Source organism: Canis lupus, chromosome 22, assembly GCF_011100685.1.
Source record: "Canis lupus familiaris isolate Mischka breed German Shepherd chromosome 22, alternate assembly UU_Cfam_GSD_1.0, whole genome shotgun sequence".
Classification (NCBI taxonomy): Eukaryota; Metazoa; Chordata; class Mammalia; order Carnivora; family Canidae; genus Canis; species Canis lupus.
In genome coordinates this window covers 30647313-30666454 of record NC_049243.1, presented here as the reverse complement: position 1 = coordinate 30666454, position 19142 = coordinate 30647313, and the positions used below count along the sequence as shown (strand labels likewise).

Sequence of the window (19142 nt, the reverse complement as noted above, 5' to 3'; positions counted from 1 at the left end):
GAATTTTTAAAAGTCCTTGAAACCAAGTGGCCTTTTCATAGAGAAATGTCTTCTATACATCCATACAATCAGAATAGTTTGTTGGGTTTTTTTTGTTGTTGTTGTTGTTGTTTTTTGTTTTTTTTTTAAAGATTTACTTACTTTAGAGAGAGCTGGGGGGAGGGGCAGAGGGACAAAGAGTCCTAAGCAGACTCGGTGCTGTGCGCAGAGCCCCACATGGGCTTGACCCACAACTCAATCTCATGACCCTGAGATTACAACCTGAGTATGACACTTAGTGGACTGCACCACCCAGGCATCCCAACCGGAAAGTTCTTAACAGCTTCCAGAAAATAACTTCAATTTCTCTTGGTAATCTGGGCTATTTTAACAATACTATCAGAAAAAACAAAAAACAAAAAACCCAAGTATGACTAAAGATGAAATCAATGTACTGCATTCAAAGAAATTATGGAAAAGCTTAGAATAGATAAATTCGGAGGAGTTTGTGAAGAAGGCTCAGGCCTGAACTAGGGTCCTTTAAGAAGCTGTAAGTAATCTGTACTTCATACATATCTGCGAACAATCTTTGCAAATTCCAGCTTCAGTTTATCTGAGGTTTTGCTGTTATCAAGCTGCCAGAAAAATTTCCCTGCTTCCTGAAACCCAAAATGGACACAAAGCCCTTTATTCTTAAAGTGAACTAAGAGCTTATTATCCTTAAAATAATCAGTCCAGTAAAAGGATATAGTTTTAAGTAGGGGAGGGAAAATGTAGATAGGCAAATTTGAGAGCACAGGAAGCTACTTGGACAATGAAGGGGAAACAAACTTTGGCCAGCCCATTTGCCTTTGGCTGTGAACGGGGAAAAGCAAGCATATGATTTTGGAACACTGTTGTGTAACATACCAACAATTTAAAAAAAAAAATCTTAAAGGAACTGAAGTACCAAAAAATTCATTAAGTACCACCAGACCAAGATTATAAACCTAGATGAAGTTTCCTAAGACTTTTTTCCCCCTGATTTCAAAGGAGCCAGTATCAGGCCTTCCAAATATTTAACGTTTAGTATTTTAACATTTGGACTATATTTCTGTAGGTACCTATTAAAATAACATTTGATGGGCAGCCCGGGTGGCTCAGCTAAATTAGTGCCACCTTCAGTCCAGGGTGTGATCCTGGGGGAACTGGGATCGAGTCCTGCATTGGGCTCCTGCATGGAGCCTGCTTCTCCCTCTGCCTTTGTCTCTGCCTCTCACTCTGTGTCTCTCATGAATAAATAAATAAAATCTTTAAAAAATATATATATATTTGATGATACTTTGTGGGTATATGTACTTAATACTGAGCCAGAATTAATGAGGATATATTTACTCTAAAGCCCTAAGTCAAATTTCAACAAAAGTAACAAAATGGTTTCTCTAAAAATAGAGGAAATTTTATTCATTCATAACAAATTAACAGGAAAAATAGGAACCATGTTTAAGTTATATAGTAGATCAAAGGACAGCAAAATTTAATTGGCAAATTCCCACCTGGCCATAATTTGGTTTTTCATCTACCATTTTGAAAGCATGTTCATTCTAAGTCTACTCCAAAAGCCCTACTTCATCTTGGAAGTACAGTTGACAAGTTTGGTAAATTCTTAAGTACTAATATGAATTTTATGCTCTGTGCTATAGTCACCTGAATTTACCTATTTTCACAGAATTCCTTCATTTGTTCATATTCTTAGGAACTGAAAAATATTGAATGCTTTTTCTAACATGACTATTTAGAATCTTGGCTTTAAAATTCAAATTCCATATCCAGATGTACTCATCTGTCTTCGCTACAGAACCAAGTTCTGTGTTTTAGAGTTAACACAAATGTGGCACAAGAGTTTTTGCTTGTTACCCTAGCACTGTTCTAGAAAATCCAAAATTGTTTTCCCAGATCAATTTTCCTAAATATCCACTAAAAGTTGGCATTGCCCCACTTCAGCCACTAGGTGGTGATAACACAAGAATCCAAGTTTGTGGCATTCTGAAGACAACTAGCAGGTTTAAGAGGCAAAATTAATTATGAATATTTAGGCACTATTACCATGAGTACATAGGCTAAATGGTAGGCAGTGAAACAGAGTTCTCCTCATATAGCTGAGCAAGACTTTGCCTCTGTGCAGTAAGCAGAATAATGCAGTGCCTCCCAGGCTATCTGTGGTAAAGGGCTGGGTTTTTATTTTCAGATTCTTGTACTATGTATAGTTTTGAAAAATACAATAAAAATGAATTCCTAGACAAATGAGATAAAAGCAGAAACATACAAAATACAAGCCATTTATTACTAGATTCAACATAAAATTACTCCAATAAATTGCTTTAAAAGTAGTTTCTGAATGTTTCCTATCAGAATATTTACTTGACCAGTAACCTCTGGTGCTGATAACATATGCAGGCACTGTCTGAGGACTACACTTTGAGTAGCAATGAAACCTTGCTTGATAGTGTATGTCATGGAGTCAACAGAACTGGTTCAAAATGTGGCTCTGTTACCAGTAGTTAGGTCGCCTTGGAAAGGTCACTTAAGGGATCCCTGGGTGGCTTAGCCGTTTAGCGCCTGCCTTTGGCCCAGGGCGTGATCCTGGAGTCCCAGGATCGATTCCTGCATCAGGCTCCCTGCCTTGAGCCTGCTTCTCCTCCCTCTGCCTGTGCCTCTGCCTCTCTCTGCGTGTGTCTCTCATGAATGAATAAAAAAAATCTTAAAAAAAAAAAAAAAAAGTCACTTAACCTTTCTAAGCCTCAACTGACTCATTTGGATCAGGTAAATAATACCCAAGTTTAGGCTTTGTAGGAGAATCCAGTGAGATTGTACTAACCTCTCAAGAGGCACTCAATGTTAGTAGAAACCGAGTAACAATTTACATATTATAGATTGTCTCTGCTCCATCATCTTACTGACTGGTGTTTTTTCCATGAATAGACAGTATTTGGTTGATCATTAAACATCTGAAGGACCTTGAAACCTTGTTTGATGGGACTAAGTGGAAGAACAGCTACTTGGAGATCCTGACAAAAACCTGTCCCCTATCTGACAGGTTTAGGGAAAATGTCAGCTTCCAGAAAATAACTTCAATTTCTCTTGAAGCCTATTCACCCAGATGTATCTGCAGTCATACTTCTGTGTCTTAGGTGTTTGAAGAACTGCAGAAGCAAACTGTCAGCTCAAAGTCTAGGTTATTACTATAAAACCCAGGAAAGGTTGGTAAACTACATTAGGCCAGATCAAGGATGGCACTTTGTTCTTTGATTCATCATTATAGCTACCATTTACTGCAACTTTCCCTTGAAAAATACACACATGGCTTCAATCTTTACAACAGTCCTGACAGATGAATCATCTTAGACATACGGACACTAAGGTTCAGAAATGCCTTATGAGCCATCTAAATCACAAAATGCCAGTTACTAGCTATAATTCTCAAATGCTAGCTAGAAACTTGTACTATTGAACACTGTTTTTACCTCATTTAGAAGCACCATTGCTACAGCTATGGTGTCCAAATTAGTCTTTAAGTGAATAGAACAAAATCAAACTGCTAGATCTGGTCCCGAAAGTTACAAAAGCTGTGACATCAGTCTAAACCACCAAAAAGTGCTTAAATGAAAACCATAACTACCGTGCCACGAAAAAGTAGCTCCTGCCGTGAAAATGTCACTGGGGGTATTTTAAAAAAATCTTGGCATACCATATCCACAATTTAAAAATAAGGGGTCCAAAGATCCTATATATCTGATATGAACTGTAATTCATACTAACAAAGGCTTGGAGTTTGAAATCAAGATTACCTAATGTACAATGTACTCACTTTGGCCAATGCAGTAAGAGTTTCAGCTTCTCTCCAAAAAAGTCCTGAGATGATATGCAGCAATTCTGCCCAGGTGCATTTCTGCTCCAAGGCAGAAAGGCCTAAGAAATCCACAAATGTAAAATCACCCCCTGAAAAATATATATGCTGGTGACAGAAGGAAAAAAAGAGCAATGGAATTAAAATGTTATAGACCAGAAAGTGTTTCATTTCTTTTAGGTAAAGGGATTTCTTCATATGTTATTTTAATAAAAGGAAATTTCATAGGTAAAAACCAATATTCAAAATTATAAAACAAATAAAACTCTCTGTGTATAATCACTGCATCAAAAATTTGCAAGATACTGAGCAGAAATTCTTTAGTTGATAAATGTGGTTTGAAGGGGTAATAAAATCTTTTTATGGCTAAAGCAAGAGTCTTATTTCCTGTCGGCCCAAAAATAGAGGTTTCATTTCCCAAGTAGGTAGGTTCTCCACTGTAAAGAAATATTCTTGTATAGTTGGTTTCTATCTTCTTGAACTCTGCTCCAAGTTCAGCCAACTTCTTGTATGTCCTTAACACGAATTTAGAACAATCATAGGATTCAAACCATGTCTCAGCCCCCTTTGTTGGGCTGGCTTGAACAGTCCACGTCTCGTAATAAATTCCTGTTTCATTGTCCCGCTTTACCCACTTTGCCATTTGGTTAAATGTGTTTCCTAGGTTAAAAAAAAAAAAAATTACCTATGTGAACACCAAAGCAAATCATATTAGTTTCACGTAAAATGTTCTAACCTGATTAAGACCATGAATAAATAATAGTTTTTATTATTATTTATCTAGTTATTTATAATAGTTCCAATCCTGCACCTCACAATAGGAATCCAAGCTCAGCCATTCTACTTTTCAAGGCACAAGGTATTTCTGAATTGTAAACGTTAGATATCGTAGGTATATACAGTCCTACATACCAATTCTATAATCATTTAAGCTATAATCAAAAGTGGCAGCCTGGGTGGCTCGGCGGTTTAGTGCCGCCTTCTGCCCAGGGCGTGATCCTGGAGTCCTGGAATCAAGTCCTATGTCAGGCTCCCTAATGGGAGCCTGCTTCTCCCTCTGCCTGTGTCTCTGCCTCTCTCTCTCTCTCTGTGTGTGTCTCTCATGAATAAAATCTTTTAAAAAAAAAAAAAAAAAGAAAAGAAAAGCAAAGTTACACACATGCAGAAGCCCTCTTTCTTTACCCCACTCAACAAATCTTGGATTCAGAAGCAAAAGAAAGAAAATAAGGGAAAAATTATGTAAGAGGTAAAAGTGAATGGAGCAAAGGCAGTGTTAAGAATGGTGGAAGGAGGATGCAGAGCTTTTCTGTCACAAAGTTCGGTATGCAAACTATGAATGGCAGCCAGGGGAAGAGCTCCTCTAGAGGGCTCGCCTGCTAACGTTACAAGAGAAGTACTTACTCTACCCTCTCCACCTTGAATATTTGTTACCTCCCTTTCCTCCCTATACTTTCAGCTGTCGGATTCTGCTTATAGCCTTTCCACCAACTATACAAATTCTTCCGGTGAAGCAACTAAACAGGAAATGCTTTTGGCCACATTTGTGGACTATACAGATTCTGACGGCTCTCACACTCTATCATCTTATACCAGAGGAATCTCTCCAAATGTTAACAAAATACCCTACGCTGCATGGCTACAACCTCATCGGGGCATTTACAATACCTAATAGAGCTTGGTCCCAACGTTTCACCTTGTCACCGTGTGTGAACCTTTCTCAAGTGCTTCAACTTGAGTCCATGAAATTAATACTTCATGTCCTATACAAAGGCTGCTTTTATCAATCTTATGGAATTAAAATTCTGAATATAAAGCCTGTTTTCTTAGAACTGGGGGCACTGTTTTTAGTGTTCTTCAACTTTAAAAAATCACTGCTATAATTAAGAGATAAGGATACTTCAAAATACTACTCTGTAACGTGAGAAAATGGACAGGATTAATCACAAAGCAGATTGGTAACTTGAAAGATTTAAGTACTAGCATATTACAAACTATTTTACATAAAATAGGGATCACTTGTTTGTATTGTACACTGATGGCAGAAAAGTATTTTCGGATAATGATATAGGTGGACAAGGAGAAATGAGAACTGGCCTGAATGAAAAAATAAAGAGTATTAATGCTGAGAGTACTAACACTGTTAGAAGAAAAATAAACTTTGATACCGTTGGGATGATTTGGGGCACATGGATTAGAAAGTAGGAAGGGAGATCAGCTAACAGCATGGTGTACAGTTAGAAGATCCCCAGGTGACATTTAAGTCACTCTTCTATTCCTGGTTCTACAACCGGATCTGAGACTTGAAGAGACTGGTAAGTGATGCTACCTGGTTGACACTTGATTCCTTGCTTATGAAAGGAAGAAGAGTTTTATCCTCCTCACTGAACTGTGCGATAACATGCTCCAAAATGCTATGTAAAGAGCTACCCAAGTGGAAAGCATCATAACGTCCTCAAGTCCTGTGATTTACAGAATTCTTATCACAAACAGGGCTTTCATTCCAGATATTTCCACTTTCTTGGAGAACAACAATCATAACGCAGAACTCTATAAATCATATGGGTAAGCTCGTATCTCTAGGATGTAATGGAGCCTCATCCCCGTTCTATACATGAAGTAACGAGTCAATAAAGTAAAATGTCACCCAAGGTCATGTGCCAGTTTCTGATAAAAGTTAACTCCTTTCATCACTACCCAACAATGCAATACATGAAGCAAAATTCCAAGGGTTTCAGCAACTTTTTAATACATCCAAAAGAACAGAAAATCTCAAGAGATAAAATATTTCAATTGCTCAAGGAGCCTTAAATCCTTAAGATTGTGTATGTTTCGGGAAGCAATGTAGTGAAGCAGTTAAGAAAATGGTCAAGAGGGCTTCACTGCCAGTGTTGGGAGTCCTACTTATCAGCTGTGTGACTAACCACTTGGGGCTTCAGTTTCCCCATCTGTAAAATGGGGGGAGGGATAACAACAACTATTTCAGAGGGTGGTCGTGATGATAAATCATGTGATACAGATAAAGCACTCGGAACCTCTGCTGGGCCCAGAGTAAGTCTCCATGAGCGGTAGCTATTATTATTCCTTAACAAAAACATGGTATCATCACTGAAAGTCTTTTTCCAGATTCAGTTAACAGGACCTTTAATCAATTGTTTTATCAGGCATTTTGTGGATTTTCTTCCACTATTTTATTTAGCAACTCCAATTTAATTGCAGAAAACATTTTATTATTTTATTCACTTTTTGCCATCAAAGAGAGGAGATATACTACTCATCATCTACAGGTGACACTTGGCATGAGCAATAGTTTGGATCAAAAGCTATTGCTTCCAGAAGTACATTTTGTAAACTGACTTCTAACATTTCAGAAGAACATGACTGAAATGCCTCAATGAAAGTAGTTTTTTTCATTTGGATACTGATACAATTGTCAAATACTGCCATATTTTTGAAACTTACCTGATATGGTTGCTACCAGTACTAACGTCCCATTTTCCTTCCAGTGGATATCATCAATCCCTTCAAAAAAACAGGCAGCGCCTTGATTGCACCAGAAAGGGGCATTCATTTCAGGTCGGAGATGGGGAAATGTACAGTTTCCAAGTTGGAAAAGTTCATACCATTCCATTGTGTAGTTCTTGCCAGTTAAAGTACTCTTGAATCCAATGGCATCATGCATAATTTTCTGTGTAAAGATCATACATGTACAAAAGCATCTGTGAAGTAACCACTGGCCCAGGAACCAAATGGGAGAAAATGTAATACACCACAACTGTATATCAAGTAGATCGAGTGCTCAGCTATTCCACTTCCATGTTGCTATTCATGTGTCCACTCTGGGGTTCTTCAAATTCTAGGCCCTCATCCACTCTGATTTTGACCATTGCTGCTTATCTCAGATAGTAAGGATGTTTGCTATATGGATGTGCTCTTAATTTCCTTACAATTTAGAATGGGTTTGAGAAGTTCCATACCACAGTCTCAGGAAGTCTATATATTTCACAGGGTGATGAGAGGCTTAAATGGTAAGCTAACCCAGGAAGAGTGCGTACAGCACGGACTGGAAGTGAAGTGTTTCCTGCCTGTCTTGCCCATTCCTCCGGGCCTCCTCCTTTCTTACTTTTCAGGAGCTGGGTACGGATTCAGAATATTAAAAGGGATTAAAGCAACTGCATTTGTTATTGTCAGGATTACAAAACATGGTAGTATTTTTTTGACTACTCATTTTAAAGATTTCATTTGAGAGAGAGTGTGTGTATGTAAGTTTGCAAGTGCATGCACATGCCCTCCTGAGGAGGGTGCAGGGCAGAGGGGGAAGGAGATGGACTCTCAAGCAGACTCTGATCCCAGCATGGAGCTGATGACAGGCTGGATCTCACGACTCTGAGATCATGACCTGAGCCAAAACTAGGAGTCAGATGCTTAACCAACCGAGTCACCCAGGTACCCCATTGACTACCCATTTTAAATATGCCAAGAACACCAATTAAACATGTTCTCAAATCAGCCCTTAGAACAGTGATTATTTCCTCAACTCCACTTAATAAGTCATTTAATTAACCAAAGTTATAAGATCAAAACCGCAGCCTTACCAAGTGTCCCAGGAGGTTCCCATATTTAAATTCCCATACTGGGGTTTGTAACCGGAAGACTTCAATGACATCATCACCTTTCATAACTGGGATAGGTGAGCCAGTTGGACAGAATGTGTATTTAGCTTGACAATAAGGATCTGGTTCTGGACGGAAGGAAAAGCGCCTAATAAAGAAAAAGAAAGCACTAACTTAGATTCTAATAGGAGTTTGGTTCTTCTTGCACATTTTAGAATCCAGATTTTATTATCACAGTCAATAACATTTTCAGAGAAAACCTTCAAAGTTTAGCCCAATAGTATTTAAACATTTTGTAATCCTGTGAACTCCAATGATGTCTTTAACAGCAAATGATACATTAAAAGCACTTTGATAAATGCATGCTTCCCTGTTCCCTGCTCCCATTGTGAAAATCTTAAAGACAGAGGCCATATCTTAAAATTCTGATAGATCAGATCTTATTTAGTAGACAAACATTTACTCAATAAGAGTATTTTTCAAGTGATATTTAATTTCCTAAACAATCCGTATGTTAAGATTATTAAATAGAACACATTTCTATTTTCTTAAGAATTAACCAACAGGAGTGCCCCTCTATTTGCTAGATGCGATGTGGACCAATTCATGAATCGTTTAATGAAGCCAATGAAATCTTTAAAATAAATTTTAAATAATGAAATTAACCAATGACCCTTCAGCCAATATTTATTAAAGCTCTACTATGTGTAGGACACTACTTAAAGAAGGAGGAAAATAAAAATAAAATGATGTTCCCTTCCTCAAGAACATTTGCGTGGGGGCTGGGAATACATTAAACAAGAAATGAAGTGTAGTGTGGTAAGTGCTAAAGAAATAGAGTCCTATGGGAGAAATCACTTCTACTTGACGTGGAATGGATGAGGATAAGGAGGGCAAAGAAAGAGATGAAGACCTGGCTTATTCTGAAGGTCAGGACACAAAGTAGAGAAAACATGAAGTATTATAATAGGTAAGTAAATAAGACTCTAAATAAGGAATTCAGGCTTTGAGGTGGGAGAGGGAGGGAGGCACTGTCATTTTGCACTGATGCAGCACGAACCACAACCCCTGCACTCTAACTGGTGAGGAATGTGCCCCAGAGCAAGCCTAAGTAGCAGATCTGGTAAGACAGAATTTGCTACAAAACAAACCTCATTAAAAAAAAAAAAAAAAAGATTTAATTTATTTAGTCATGAGACACAGAGAAAGAGGAAGAGACACAGGCAAAGGGAGAAGCAGGCTCCATGCAGGGAGCCGGATGCGGGACTCATCCCAGGACCCCAGGATCACGCCCTGAGCCGGAGGCAGACGCCCAACCGCTGAGCCACCAGGTGCCCCCTCTGTTCTCCTATGACCACATCCTACACCCAGACTGGAAACGGGGGGGGGGGGGGGCCGGGGGGGAGGGAGGAAGAAACGAGGTCACCAACCTTCCCGCTGGGCCCGCGTCAAAGGGGGCGGGGGATCCCCAGGACGCGTGACTTTTAGGGCTAAAACCAGAAGAGTCCCAGAAAACCCCGGCGAGTCTGTCATGCTGTAAACTGTGCCACCGGGTATGTGCTCGCGGTAACTAACGACACGCACGATGTCAGTAATAAACGCCACATTCAAAGTCTCCTCCGACTTTTCTGACCGTCGGTTACTTGAATCTGAGTCACTCAATCAAATGACATTACTCCCCGTTTCTTCCAGGGTTCGGGGCTGTCCTGAGCCTCGGTCACCTAGACACCGGCGCGAGGGTCCTGAGGGGAAGAAAGGCCGCAGGGCGGAGCGCGGGCGCCCTCAGCGCGGTCCTCCGCCGGCCCAGCCCGCCCCGCCCGCCCGCGCGCGCGCACTCACTTGTAGGGCACGGGCCACTGGCGCCGGGAGGGGCCGCCCGCGGCCGTCGCCAGCCACAGCAGCGCCAGGGCCCAGCGCCAAGGCGCGCACCGAGGCCCCGCGGCCCAATGGCCCCCGACCCCGGGGTCGGCGCTCCCCGCCTGCGCCATGCGGCGGCTCCCGGTGCTTCCGGCGCCTCCCGAGCCCGGCGACGCGGAGGACCCGCGAGCTGAGCATGCGCAGAGCCACGCCCCCGCGCTGCGCCAACCCCGGGCCCGCGCCTCGCGCCTCTGGTGCGGCGGGTCCCGCCCTTTCCGCGGCCGGTGCCGGGGCCGCGCGCCCTCCTGAGCGGGACGGAGCGGAGGGGCCCTGCGGTGCGCAGCGGCCCGCACGGCGGCGGCTCTCAGACTGCCGAGCGGGAAGCCTCCGCGGACCACTCCAACCGGGCCTCGGGGCCTCCTTTTTTATTTTTTTGAAACGGACTCCGAGTGCGGAGTTCTCCTGGCCCCGCGCCTCGGTTGAAGGATCACCGCCGCGGTAGAGCTGTTTCCCGACCCCCGCTCCACAGCCACCACCCACGCCGAAACCAAACCACCACCAACAAAAAATCCAGCTTTGGGCCCCTCTTTTGGAATCTCTAGCGCAGCACGGAACTCTTCACCCCGCCTCGCAGGGTCCAGACTAGGTGACAGGAAACATTTGAGGGAAAGACTGTTTGAGGTGGTGCAGTGAGGAAGAAAGACGGTAATGGGGGCATGACCGGGCCTCACCCGACCAAGCCGATGGCCAACGCAGCAGAGAGCCCGCGGTACTGCTCTGAACGCTATTTGATCCAGGCCGCCCCTTGCACCCGGATGTTCTTCCTTGTTGGAACCTGCCACGTCATGGCGGGAGAAGATTCTACGTCACCCTACCTTGACCCTTCATCCACCTCAGGAAAGCATTGGGGTCAACCGCCCTGCTTCTGGTGAGATGTTCATGGCTTGCCGTACTTTTAGTCAGAAATACGTCCATAAACAGTTCATTAAAAGCGTTCCGAGTTGTACTTGCCTTCACTTCATCCGCAGCACTTGTGAACCGTCGTAGTATGTGTAAGCATATAGCGATTAGTTAGTGAGGTGGCTGTGGTGGCCGTAGGTGAGCGCTGGACCGTGCGAGGGGGTGGGGGAGGGGGCCGCATTGGCTGCCTCAGGCCCACCAGGCCTTCTGAGGGCTGATGGGAATTGGCTCTCCCTCCCGCCCCCACCTGTGCCCACTTTCTGCGCCGGGTTGAGGAATTCCGTGCAGGTTCAGGCAGAGCACCATTTTAACGCCCTCTTGGCTAAGTGGTGAGGTGGTTGCGATCCCAGCTCTCCATGGCCAGTTCAGAATCGCCAAGGCTAAACCGACCTCTCCAAGGATCCACACAAGAGGGGATAGGGAGGGACGGCACATTCTAGCCATGACAGCTAAAATGTAATGCTCAATTTGAAGGGTACCCACAGGATTCCTGGTGGGCACATACTCATACCTGGCTTAACCCTGAAACAGCTCTCCAAAGTAACAATTTACAAATAATGGGACCATATGCTCGACGGCCACAGTGGAGCTTCCCATCCTACTCAGGACATCCCAGAACTACAAACCGCGCCTCATGTTGACCATGCACTGGGGTGGGGATCTCCTCTCTTGGTACTGCAGTCTCTTCATTCCGTGTGCAGGGAGCTCTAATAGTGAGAGAGCGGATCCTCATTAGCCCTAACTTGGCCTCTCAGTAGCCCCCATCTGCTCTGCTCTGGTTCTGCCTTCTGTTCCTTTTGGCCACGATCCCAAGCACCCCAGGCTAAAGATGCTTATAGACTATTGTTGCCTGATCCCTCATTATACTGCCTTCTCTCTAGCTCTTGGTTTTTAAATCTTGAAGATCCATCATCAAAAAATAGATTGAATTTTAATCCAATTGGTTTCTCTTGGGTCCTCGTTCAGTTAGCTTAAGAACACTCAGAACTTTACTGTGGCCTGATAAAATCATGTTTATCAACCACTGAACTGTTGCCCACCAGTGGAATTGTATGGCATCTCCTCACACAAAGGGAAAAATAAAGTTATAGGATTCTGGGGTAGGGTAGAATGTAGGTGAAATTTAAATTTTCATCTTCACTGCCATCTGAAATTAAGAGGTGGACCCAGTTAATTTCACAGAGCAACCGCAAGCCAATCTGTTTCCAGAATTACTAGTTTAAAAAGGAATCCACTTTTTTTTTTCTTTGCATCTTTCTTGCCCTTCAGAATGTTCTTCACTTTTTTCTTTTTACTAATAATGGGATATATATGTACTTAGAATCTCTCCCATAGAGAGATCTATTCCACGGATAGAAGTTTTGAAAAACCAAAAATACAAGGAAGAGAGAATGTTTAGAATATTAATGTATCTTTTAATCAAATACAAAGTTTACTAACAGGAGGCTAAATTATGATCATATGCTTTGTAATCCTAATGATGCCTTCTCAGAAAGTCAAGGGACATTTGACTCAAACCAGCCTTGTCCAGTTCCTGGAATTGTGGGCCTGCAAGTTTTGGAGTGGGGTAGAAGTCAGTGAAGAAGATATGACACCAGGGACCCCAGTATACAGGTGACTACCCTGAGTTTCCTTTCTTGCCTTCAAATCCTCATAGCTCCCACATCACTGCCCCTGCAGGATCCAGTGGCTGGGGAAAGAGGAACTATTTCTGATGATAGGCTAGGAGTGATAATCCAGAGCTTGGTTGGGTTTGATGCATGGAAGTGGGTCAAGTAAGAGTTTCCAAATGGTCTGCTTTGAGTTCTTGGCATTAAAACCCCTGAGATTTTAATTCAGAGTTTGTGAGTGTTATTTCCCATTTGCTTTTTAGATCAGTGGTCGCCAAACCTGACAAATGATGGGGTCACCTCAGGAGATTTTAAGACCTACCAGTGCCCAAGCTAGTGTTTCATTCCCAGAGATTCCCATGTAATTGGGCCTCAGCCTCTCCAAGTGATTCTGATATGCAGCCAGGCATAAGGATCCCTGCTTTAGAAAGACTTTAAAGATAGATTTAATCAATTCGCTCATGGTTTTATGTTCCTATCTATAAAATCGGATCCTCTCTTCCATCTCTTTATAAAGCATGTACAGTGGACCCTTGAACATCATGGGCCAACTGTACATATAAGTGTGTGGGTCCAGGTCCACTTTTATGCAGAATTTTAAAAAATTAATACAGTACTACAAATGTATTTTCTCTTATGTTTTTCTTAACATTTTTTTCTCCTAGCTAACTTTATTACAAGAGTGCAGTATTTAATACGTACAACATATAAAATGTGTTAGTCAACCATTCATGTTATCAGTGATCTTTAAGTCAACAGTAGGCTATTGGTAGTTAAGTTTTGGGGTAGTCAAAGTTACACATGAATTTTTGATCGCACAGGAGTTGTGCTGTTCAGGAACTACATATATATGTAATATATACACACACATACATGTATATTACTATGTGTGTGGGAAGATAGATATGTGTATGTATGTATTTGGAAACCAACCTCTTTCTGTTCTACTTTCTTTCTAGAAGCTGATTTATAGCTTTTTTCCCCCCCTCTCTAGAAGTCTCTTGCAATTTCTTCCTTTGGGGCTGCTATTTGTAATTGGTGTTGGCCCTGAAGGCATACAGAATTACTTAGTGGTTTTCTGACTTTCCTTCCTGATTTAGGCTCTGAGATTGATTTGCTTGATTATTTTCATAGAGCCAATGACATCATTTGTTTTTATTTCTATTTTTGAAGGTGAAGCTATTTGCTCCTAATGCTAAGCAGATGTACATGGTTAATCACTTGAAAGAGAGCCCAGCAGAAGAGAAGGGACATGTGCTGGAGGGAAGTGCCAGGAGAGCCCATGGGGACATACAAGATTTGGCAGACCTGTGCTCCAGCAAGCTTGATGCTGTCATTATACTGGTGAGTTAGCTGAAAGCTGTGAGACCAACTGTTCATTTTAATTCATGTTCACTGCCTTTAAAGCCCTTTCCAGAAAGAGTGCCACAGACTTAGCTACCACTTTGGAGCCTGTGGCAGGCTCTACATCATGGTTCTCAAACTTTGCTGCACATGAGAGTCATTTGGGAAGCCTTTAAAAAAGTCTCAGTGCCTGGGTCACATCTGAGACCAGTGGCATCAGACTTTCTGGGGGCCGAAGCAGGTATTAATGTTTTTGATGCTCCACAGGGTCTTCCACTGAGGAGCCAAGTTTGAGAACCAGAACTCCGCCCGGAGTGACCACTGGTTCCCACACTTGGCTGCACCTGGAAACACCTGGTGGTCTTTAAAACCACCAGTGCCTGTGTCCCTATGGCCTGAATTTTGGAATTTTTAGGATTCCCAGATGATTTCATATACAGACCAGTTTGGGAACCACTGTTCTACAAAAGTGTGTCTCTAGGTTTGATAGGTATGTGAATCACCTGGAGATCTTGTTACAACGCAGATTGTCATTCAGCTGTCAGGTGACAGGTGGCATGCAGCCCACATTTTGAGGCCTTAAGACTCTGGAAATCACAGTGGAGGGTTGCCTGTTTCTGGACCTTTTCAGTGCAGGAATCACTTTATAGATAGGTGACTCCACCTTTACAAGTAAATGATTGATTTACAGGTATAATTGTCTTAGATGTTACTTCTACTTAATCCCCGCAAAAGGAACTGTATGTTGTATGTTTATCTTTTTCAAACTAAACAGCTTTAGTTTGTTGAAACATTTTTTTAAAAGATTTTATTTATTTATTCACGAGAGACACACACAGAGAGAGGCAGAGACACAAGCAGAGAGAGAAGCAGGCTCCCCCAAGGAGCCCAATACGGGACTTGATCCCGGAACCTGGGATCAGAACCTGAGCTGAAGGCAGATGCTCAACCGCTGAGCCATCCAGGCATCCCTAGTTTGTTTAAACAGTTAAAATGTGAGACTCGATCCCGGGACTCCAGAATCACACCCTGGGCTGAAGGCAGACGCTAAACTGCTGAGCCACCCAGGCATCCCAAAAATTACAGTGATTTTAAAACATCGTTTATTCTAATACCTAAAGATAACAATTTTGTTTTCAGGAGGAATGAAGTTATCTCAAATGCTCTTTAAAAAAATGTATTTCTACTTTGTACCACACTTGAAATATTTAGCAAAAATTATCATGCCAGGTATCCCACTTGTATGTCTTCAAAATTTTAATGCTGATGCAAAATGTTTATTATTATTATTATTTGCTAAATAGAAATCCTCTCTGTAAAATCCACTTGCTACAAGGGCTTCATGGAAGCCGTGTTAATTCCCTAAGGATTAGGTTTGTGTTTTAGCATTCGGCACCAACTTTTTACAAAAGAATCTCTGAGCAACCTTGACAAATAGTTTGCTATTCTGACTTTTTATTTTTTTTTAAAGATTTTATTTATTTATTCACGAGAGAGAGAGGCAGAGACACAGGCAGAGAGAGAAGCAGGCTCCATGCAGGGAGCCCGATATGGGACTCGATCCCGGGACTCCAGGATCACGGCCTGGGCCGAAGGCAGGCGCTAAACCGCTGAGCCACCCAGGGATCCCTATTCTGACTTTTTAGAATGAAGTTAATGCATTAATAAAATCACTGTCAACCCCAGAAGACTTAAATGTTATTTTTCCATCCTAATCATGTGTTATTGCTCTCACCTGCCTCAATTCTTTGCTTAAGAGTTAATTGTTCATAGGTTCTTCTTGTCAGCTGCCTCAAATAATCCTGGGTTTCCTCTCTTTGTAGGTGGTTTTGAGTGGCCCAGAACTGCCCTGTCAACAGTTCTGTAAAGGACTCTTTCAAGTTACATTTCCCATGTGCTGGCAGCTAACACCTTCCTGCTTGTGAGGTCACAGTGTGTCAGGGTAATAATGTAATTGGAGTGGGGGAAAAGAATGAAAAGCTTACTGCTGGCCAAGAGGTTCTACAGTACTTTCCCATTTTCCTTCCTCCAAATGAATATAAATGTGACTGCTCTTCTGGTAGCTCAACAAATGATCTTTCATTTTGGGGCTGCCATATTTGGTAATTGACACTGGGTGGGGTGGGAGTGGACATGGTAAGGGATGGTTCTTTAAGGTGAGGAGACCAGATGGCTTTAAATCATAGGGAAAATGTATTCTTTCGAAATATACTGGCCTACTCTGTAAGAAAAAAATTTCAATATAGCCGTTCTTTTGTATGATATCATTCAGCTGTATGGATCAAATTATCCTTGCTTTAATGATTTCCTATTGATCCTAGTACACACAGCCTTCATTTCTTTTACTAAGTGAATATTTAAATGAAGCTTCTTGTTGGAACAGATTTCTTTGTGCACAGTGTCTATAGGCTTTTGTTCCAAATACTGCAGCATTTGAGAGGCCAATGCAAGCTGACCATTTTAACTCCCTTCACAATTGTGCTCTTGTCTAAGAAACATTTTCTTCTGCCCAGTATCTTCTCTTCCGATAGGTTCGATGATGCTAACGGGGCCACTGCCATACAAAAGCCTGGCTGCGCACATGGTTGCAGGGAGGGGAGGCCCTGCCAGCATGCTGCCAACAGAGTGGCCCTGGATGGGGCCGCTCTGCATGAGCCACATGGAGGAATGGGAAAGATGGCAGGGAGGCTTTAGAATGGATTTAAAAAGTGATACTGTAGTTATGATATTTAGAAGAAATGGTTCAAATAAAAATATTAGCTCCTTTTACACACTTTATCACTTACTGATAGGTACTTTCAGTGTGATCCTGACTCAAAGATTAAATAACCATCACTGAATTATTCAGAAATACAAAGTTTCTAGACAAGCTCTCCTTCATTTCTGTCTTGCATTTTTTTAAAGTCAGAAATGATACTCATGCCCTGTTTCAAACAGATCAGTGTTGGGCTGTTCTGATGGCTCTTTGCGGAATCTCCAGATTTGCTCCTGTAAGGACACCAGCGGTAACTGGGTAGGTTGACTTGTCTTTGATAGTAATGACAACAGAAAGCAAGGAGAAGTGAGATGGTGACATCTGAATGTTGATGTCTGCTGTTACATTGAACAAGATGACTAAACTAATCATCATGACTTCTCTGAAGGTATTCTCTTCTTTATGAATCAGATAAAGCCATACACTTTTGGAAGTTACTGTGTATCATACATTCTTTTGTTGTGCTCTACAGCTGTCAGCTGCCAGGCACTCAGGGTTTAGGAGGAACCAGAGTAACCTGTGGAACACTGATCTGTTTTGGAGTGTTTCGCTTGCTATGAACTATCCCTATACTTTTTTTTTTTAATATAGGGTAGGGGAAGAGAGGGAGAATCCAACAATCTCACCGAGTGATAAAAACCTGTCACATTGCAGGTAGATTTCGTATCGGTGAGAAGAGACTAAACCCATGCGCATGTGTACAGGTGCATACCTCTGCTGGAAGGAAAAGCAGCATATCTGATTGTGACTGTGCCCCCTACCTTCAGGTCTCTATAGCTTTGCTCTGTGCAGGGAAATCCTGCCAGAATAGACAAGGAGGCTGTATTTCTGTAATGCCGCAAGTCTTTTGTTGTCACAGGTTATGTTACAGCCCAAGAAGAACTGGAAACTATGAGTTCCACTTATGAAAGGTTCACATTCCCACCAGGAGAGGAACCAGGGAAGCGCTGCTGGCCCAGAATAGGCACAGAGCACTTTCCTTGTCCTATTTACTTATTTTGCTTCTCTCTCTATTCATTCTGGATTATAAGCTCCTGACCATAAGAGGTGTTTGTCTGTTTTGTTGACTGCTTTATCACTGCACCAGGAACATCCTCTAGCATATTAAGCCCTTGATATAAATTCATTGATAATGAATGCCCACCATTTCCTCCAAAGAGGTTCCTCTACATAAGTGATTACGGGCCTTAAGACTGTAGGCCATAGGAGACTTATCCAACTGTGATTATCTTTTGTAGATAAAGGCTTCTGAGTAAAATTCTTATAAAATATATAAAAATTCCCTTTAAAGTCACATATTCCTATTTTCAGTGCCTGGGTTAAAATCATTGCTGCCCGTTGGTCTGTGACAACTTTAAGCCCTCTGGGGCTGCCCATAGAACACATGGCTTGTAGAGCTTGAGTGCTACAGAGCAGACAGGATTCCTGGGGTGGGGGTGAAGTCCAGTTTTTCTGTGTCGTGTTTCTATACCCTACAAAACCGCACAAATAGGAAAGGAAAGCATTTCAGGATGGGAAATGTGCAGAAATGAGAATAGAGCAGGCCTCAAGCTGCTGTTATTATAACAGCCTATTCATGAGGTTCACCCTTGGCTGGCATCTGGGAGCTGGGCACTTAACCGACTCCCTGGCTGAGAAAAATAGTTCGTTCTGCTGAGGCTTTGTGGATGGAATTGTTCAGCAGACAGTTGTGCCCAACACCTGCTTTCCTTCTTTGAGTTTGGGGTTATGTTCATTGCTGGGCAGAGGAGACCTACCTGACCAGACACTATTAAAAACCTTGGATGCTAAGTCTCTTCCCAGGGCAGAAACAGTGTACACACATTAGTGAATTTTTTACTCCTTACTCCTGGAGAGAGGGGCACACCTCAGTGTCTCCTGACTGGTGAGAGGGGACCTCAGAAGCATCCAGACTCTGCCAGTGGCTAGTCCTCTACTTGATCCTGTCCTAGATCCTTTCACTGTAATAAACCTTGACCATGAGTATGACTCTGTGCTGAGTCCCATAAGTTCTTCCAGTGATCCCTGAACGTGCGTGTGGCCCTGGGGATCCCAAAACATACACACTCGCCGGCACCAGGGCTCCTCAGGTGTGTCTGGTGACAGGTAGTTTGACTCCAGGCCTTAAGTGTGTGCTAAGG

General features: G+C 42.3%; 2 protein-coding genes across 16 annotated transcripts in view; one reads left to right on the top strand and one right to left on the bottom strand.

The window, feature by feature from the left end:
- Nucleotides 1-3194: 3194 nt before the first annotated feature.
- Nucleotides 3195-10513, bottom strand: CLN5 (CLN5 intracellular trafficking protein). The gene is made up of 4 exons (NM_001011556.1): nt 10315-10513; nt 8458-8623; nt 7325-7550; nt 3195-4525 (listed from the first exon to the last, which is right to left on the bottom strand). The coding sequence occupies exons 1-4, from the start codon at nt 10461-10463 to the stop codon at nt 4014-4016; spliced, it is 1053 nt and encodes a 350-aa protein (NP_001011556.1). The 5' UTR covers nt 10464-10513; the 3' UTR covers nt 3195-4013.
- Nucleotides 10514-10604: 91 nt separating this feature from the next.
- Nucleotides 10605-19142, top strand: part of LOC111091657 — a 54203-nt gene continuing 45665 nt past the window's right edge. For 4 of the 15 annotated variants that reach the window (XR_005376413.1, XR_005376407.1, XR_005376411.1 and 1 more), the window contains exons 1-4: nt 10605-11260; nt 14076-14246; nt 16070-16348; nt 17184-17259. The gene's annotated coding sequence lies outside the window, so the exon portion shown is untranslated. Of the gene's footprint in view, nt 11385-12784; nt 12907-14075; nt 14247-16069; nt 16349-17183; nt 17260-19142 lie in introns of all 15 variants that reach the window. The other 11 variants (XR_005376417.1, XR_005376414.1, XR_005376415.1 and 8 more) reach the window with 7 other exon arrangements.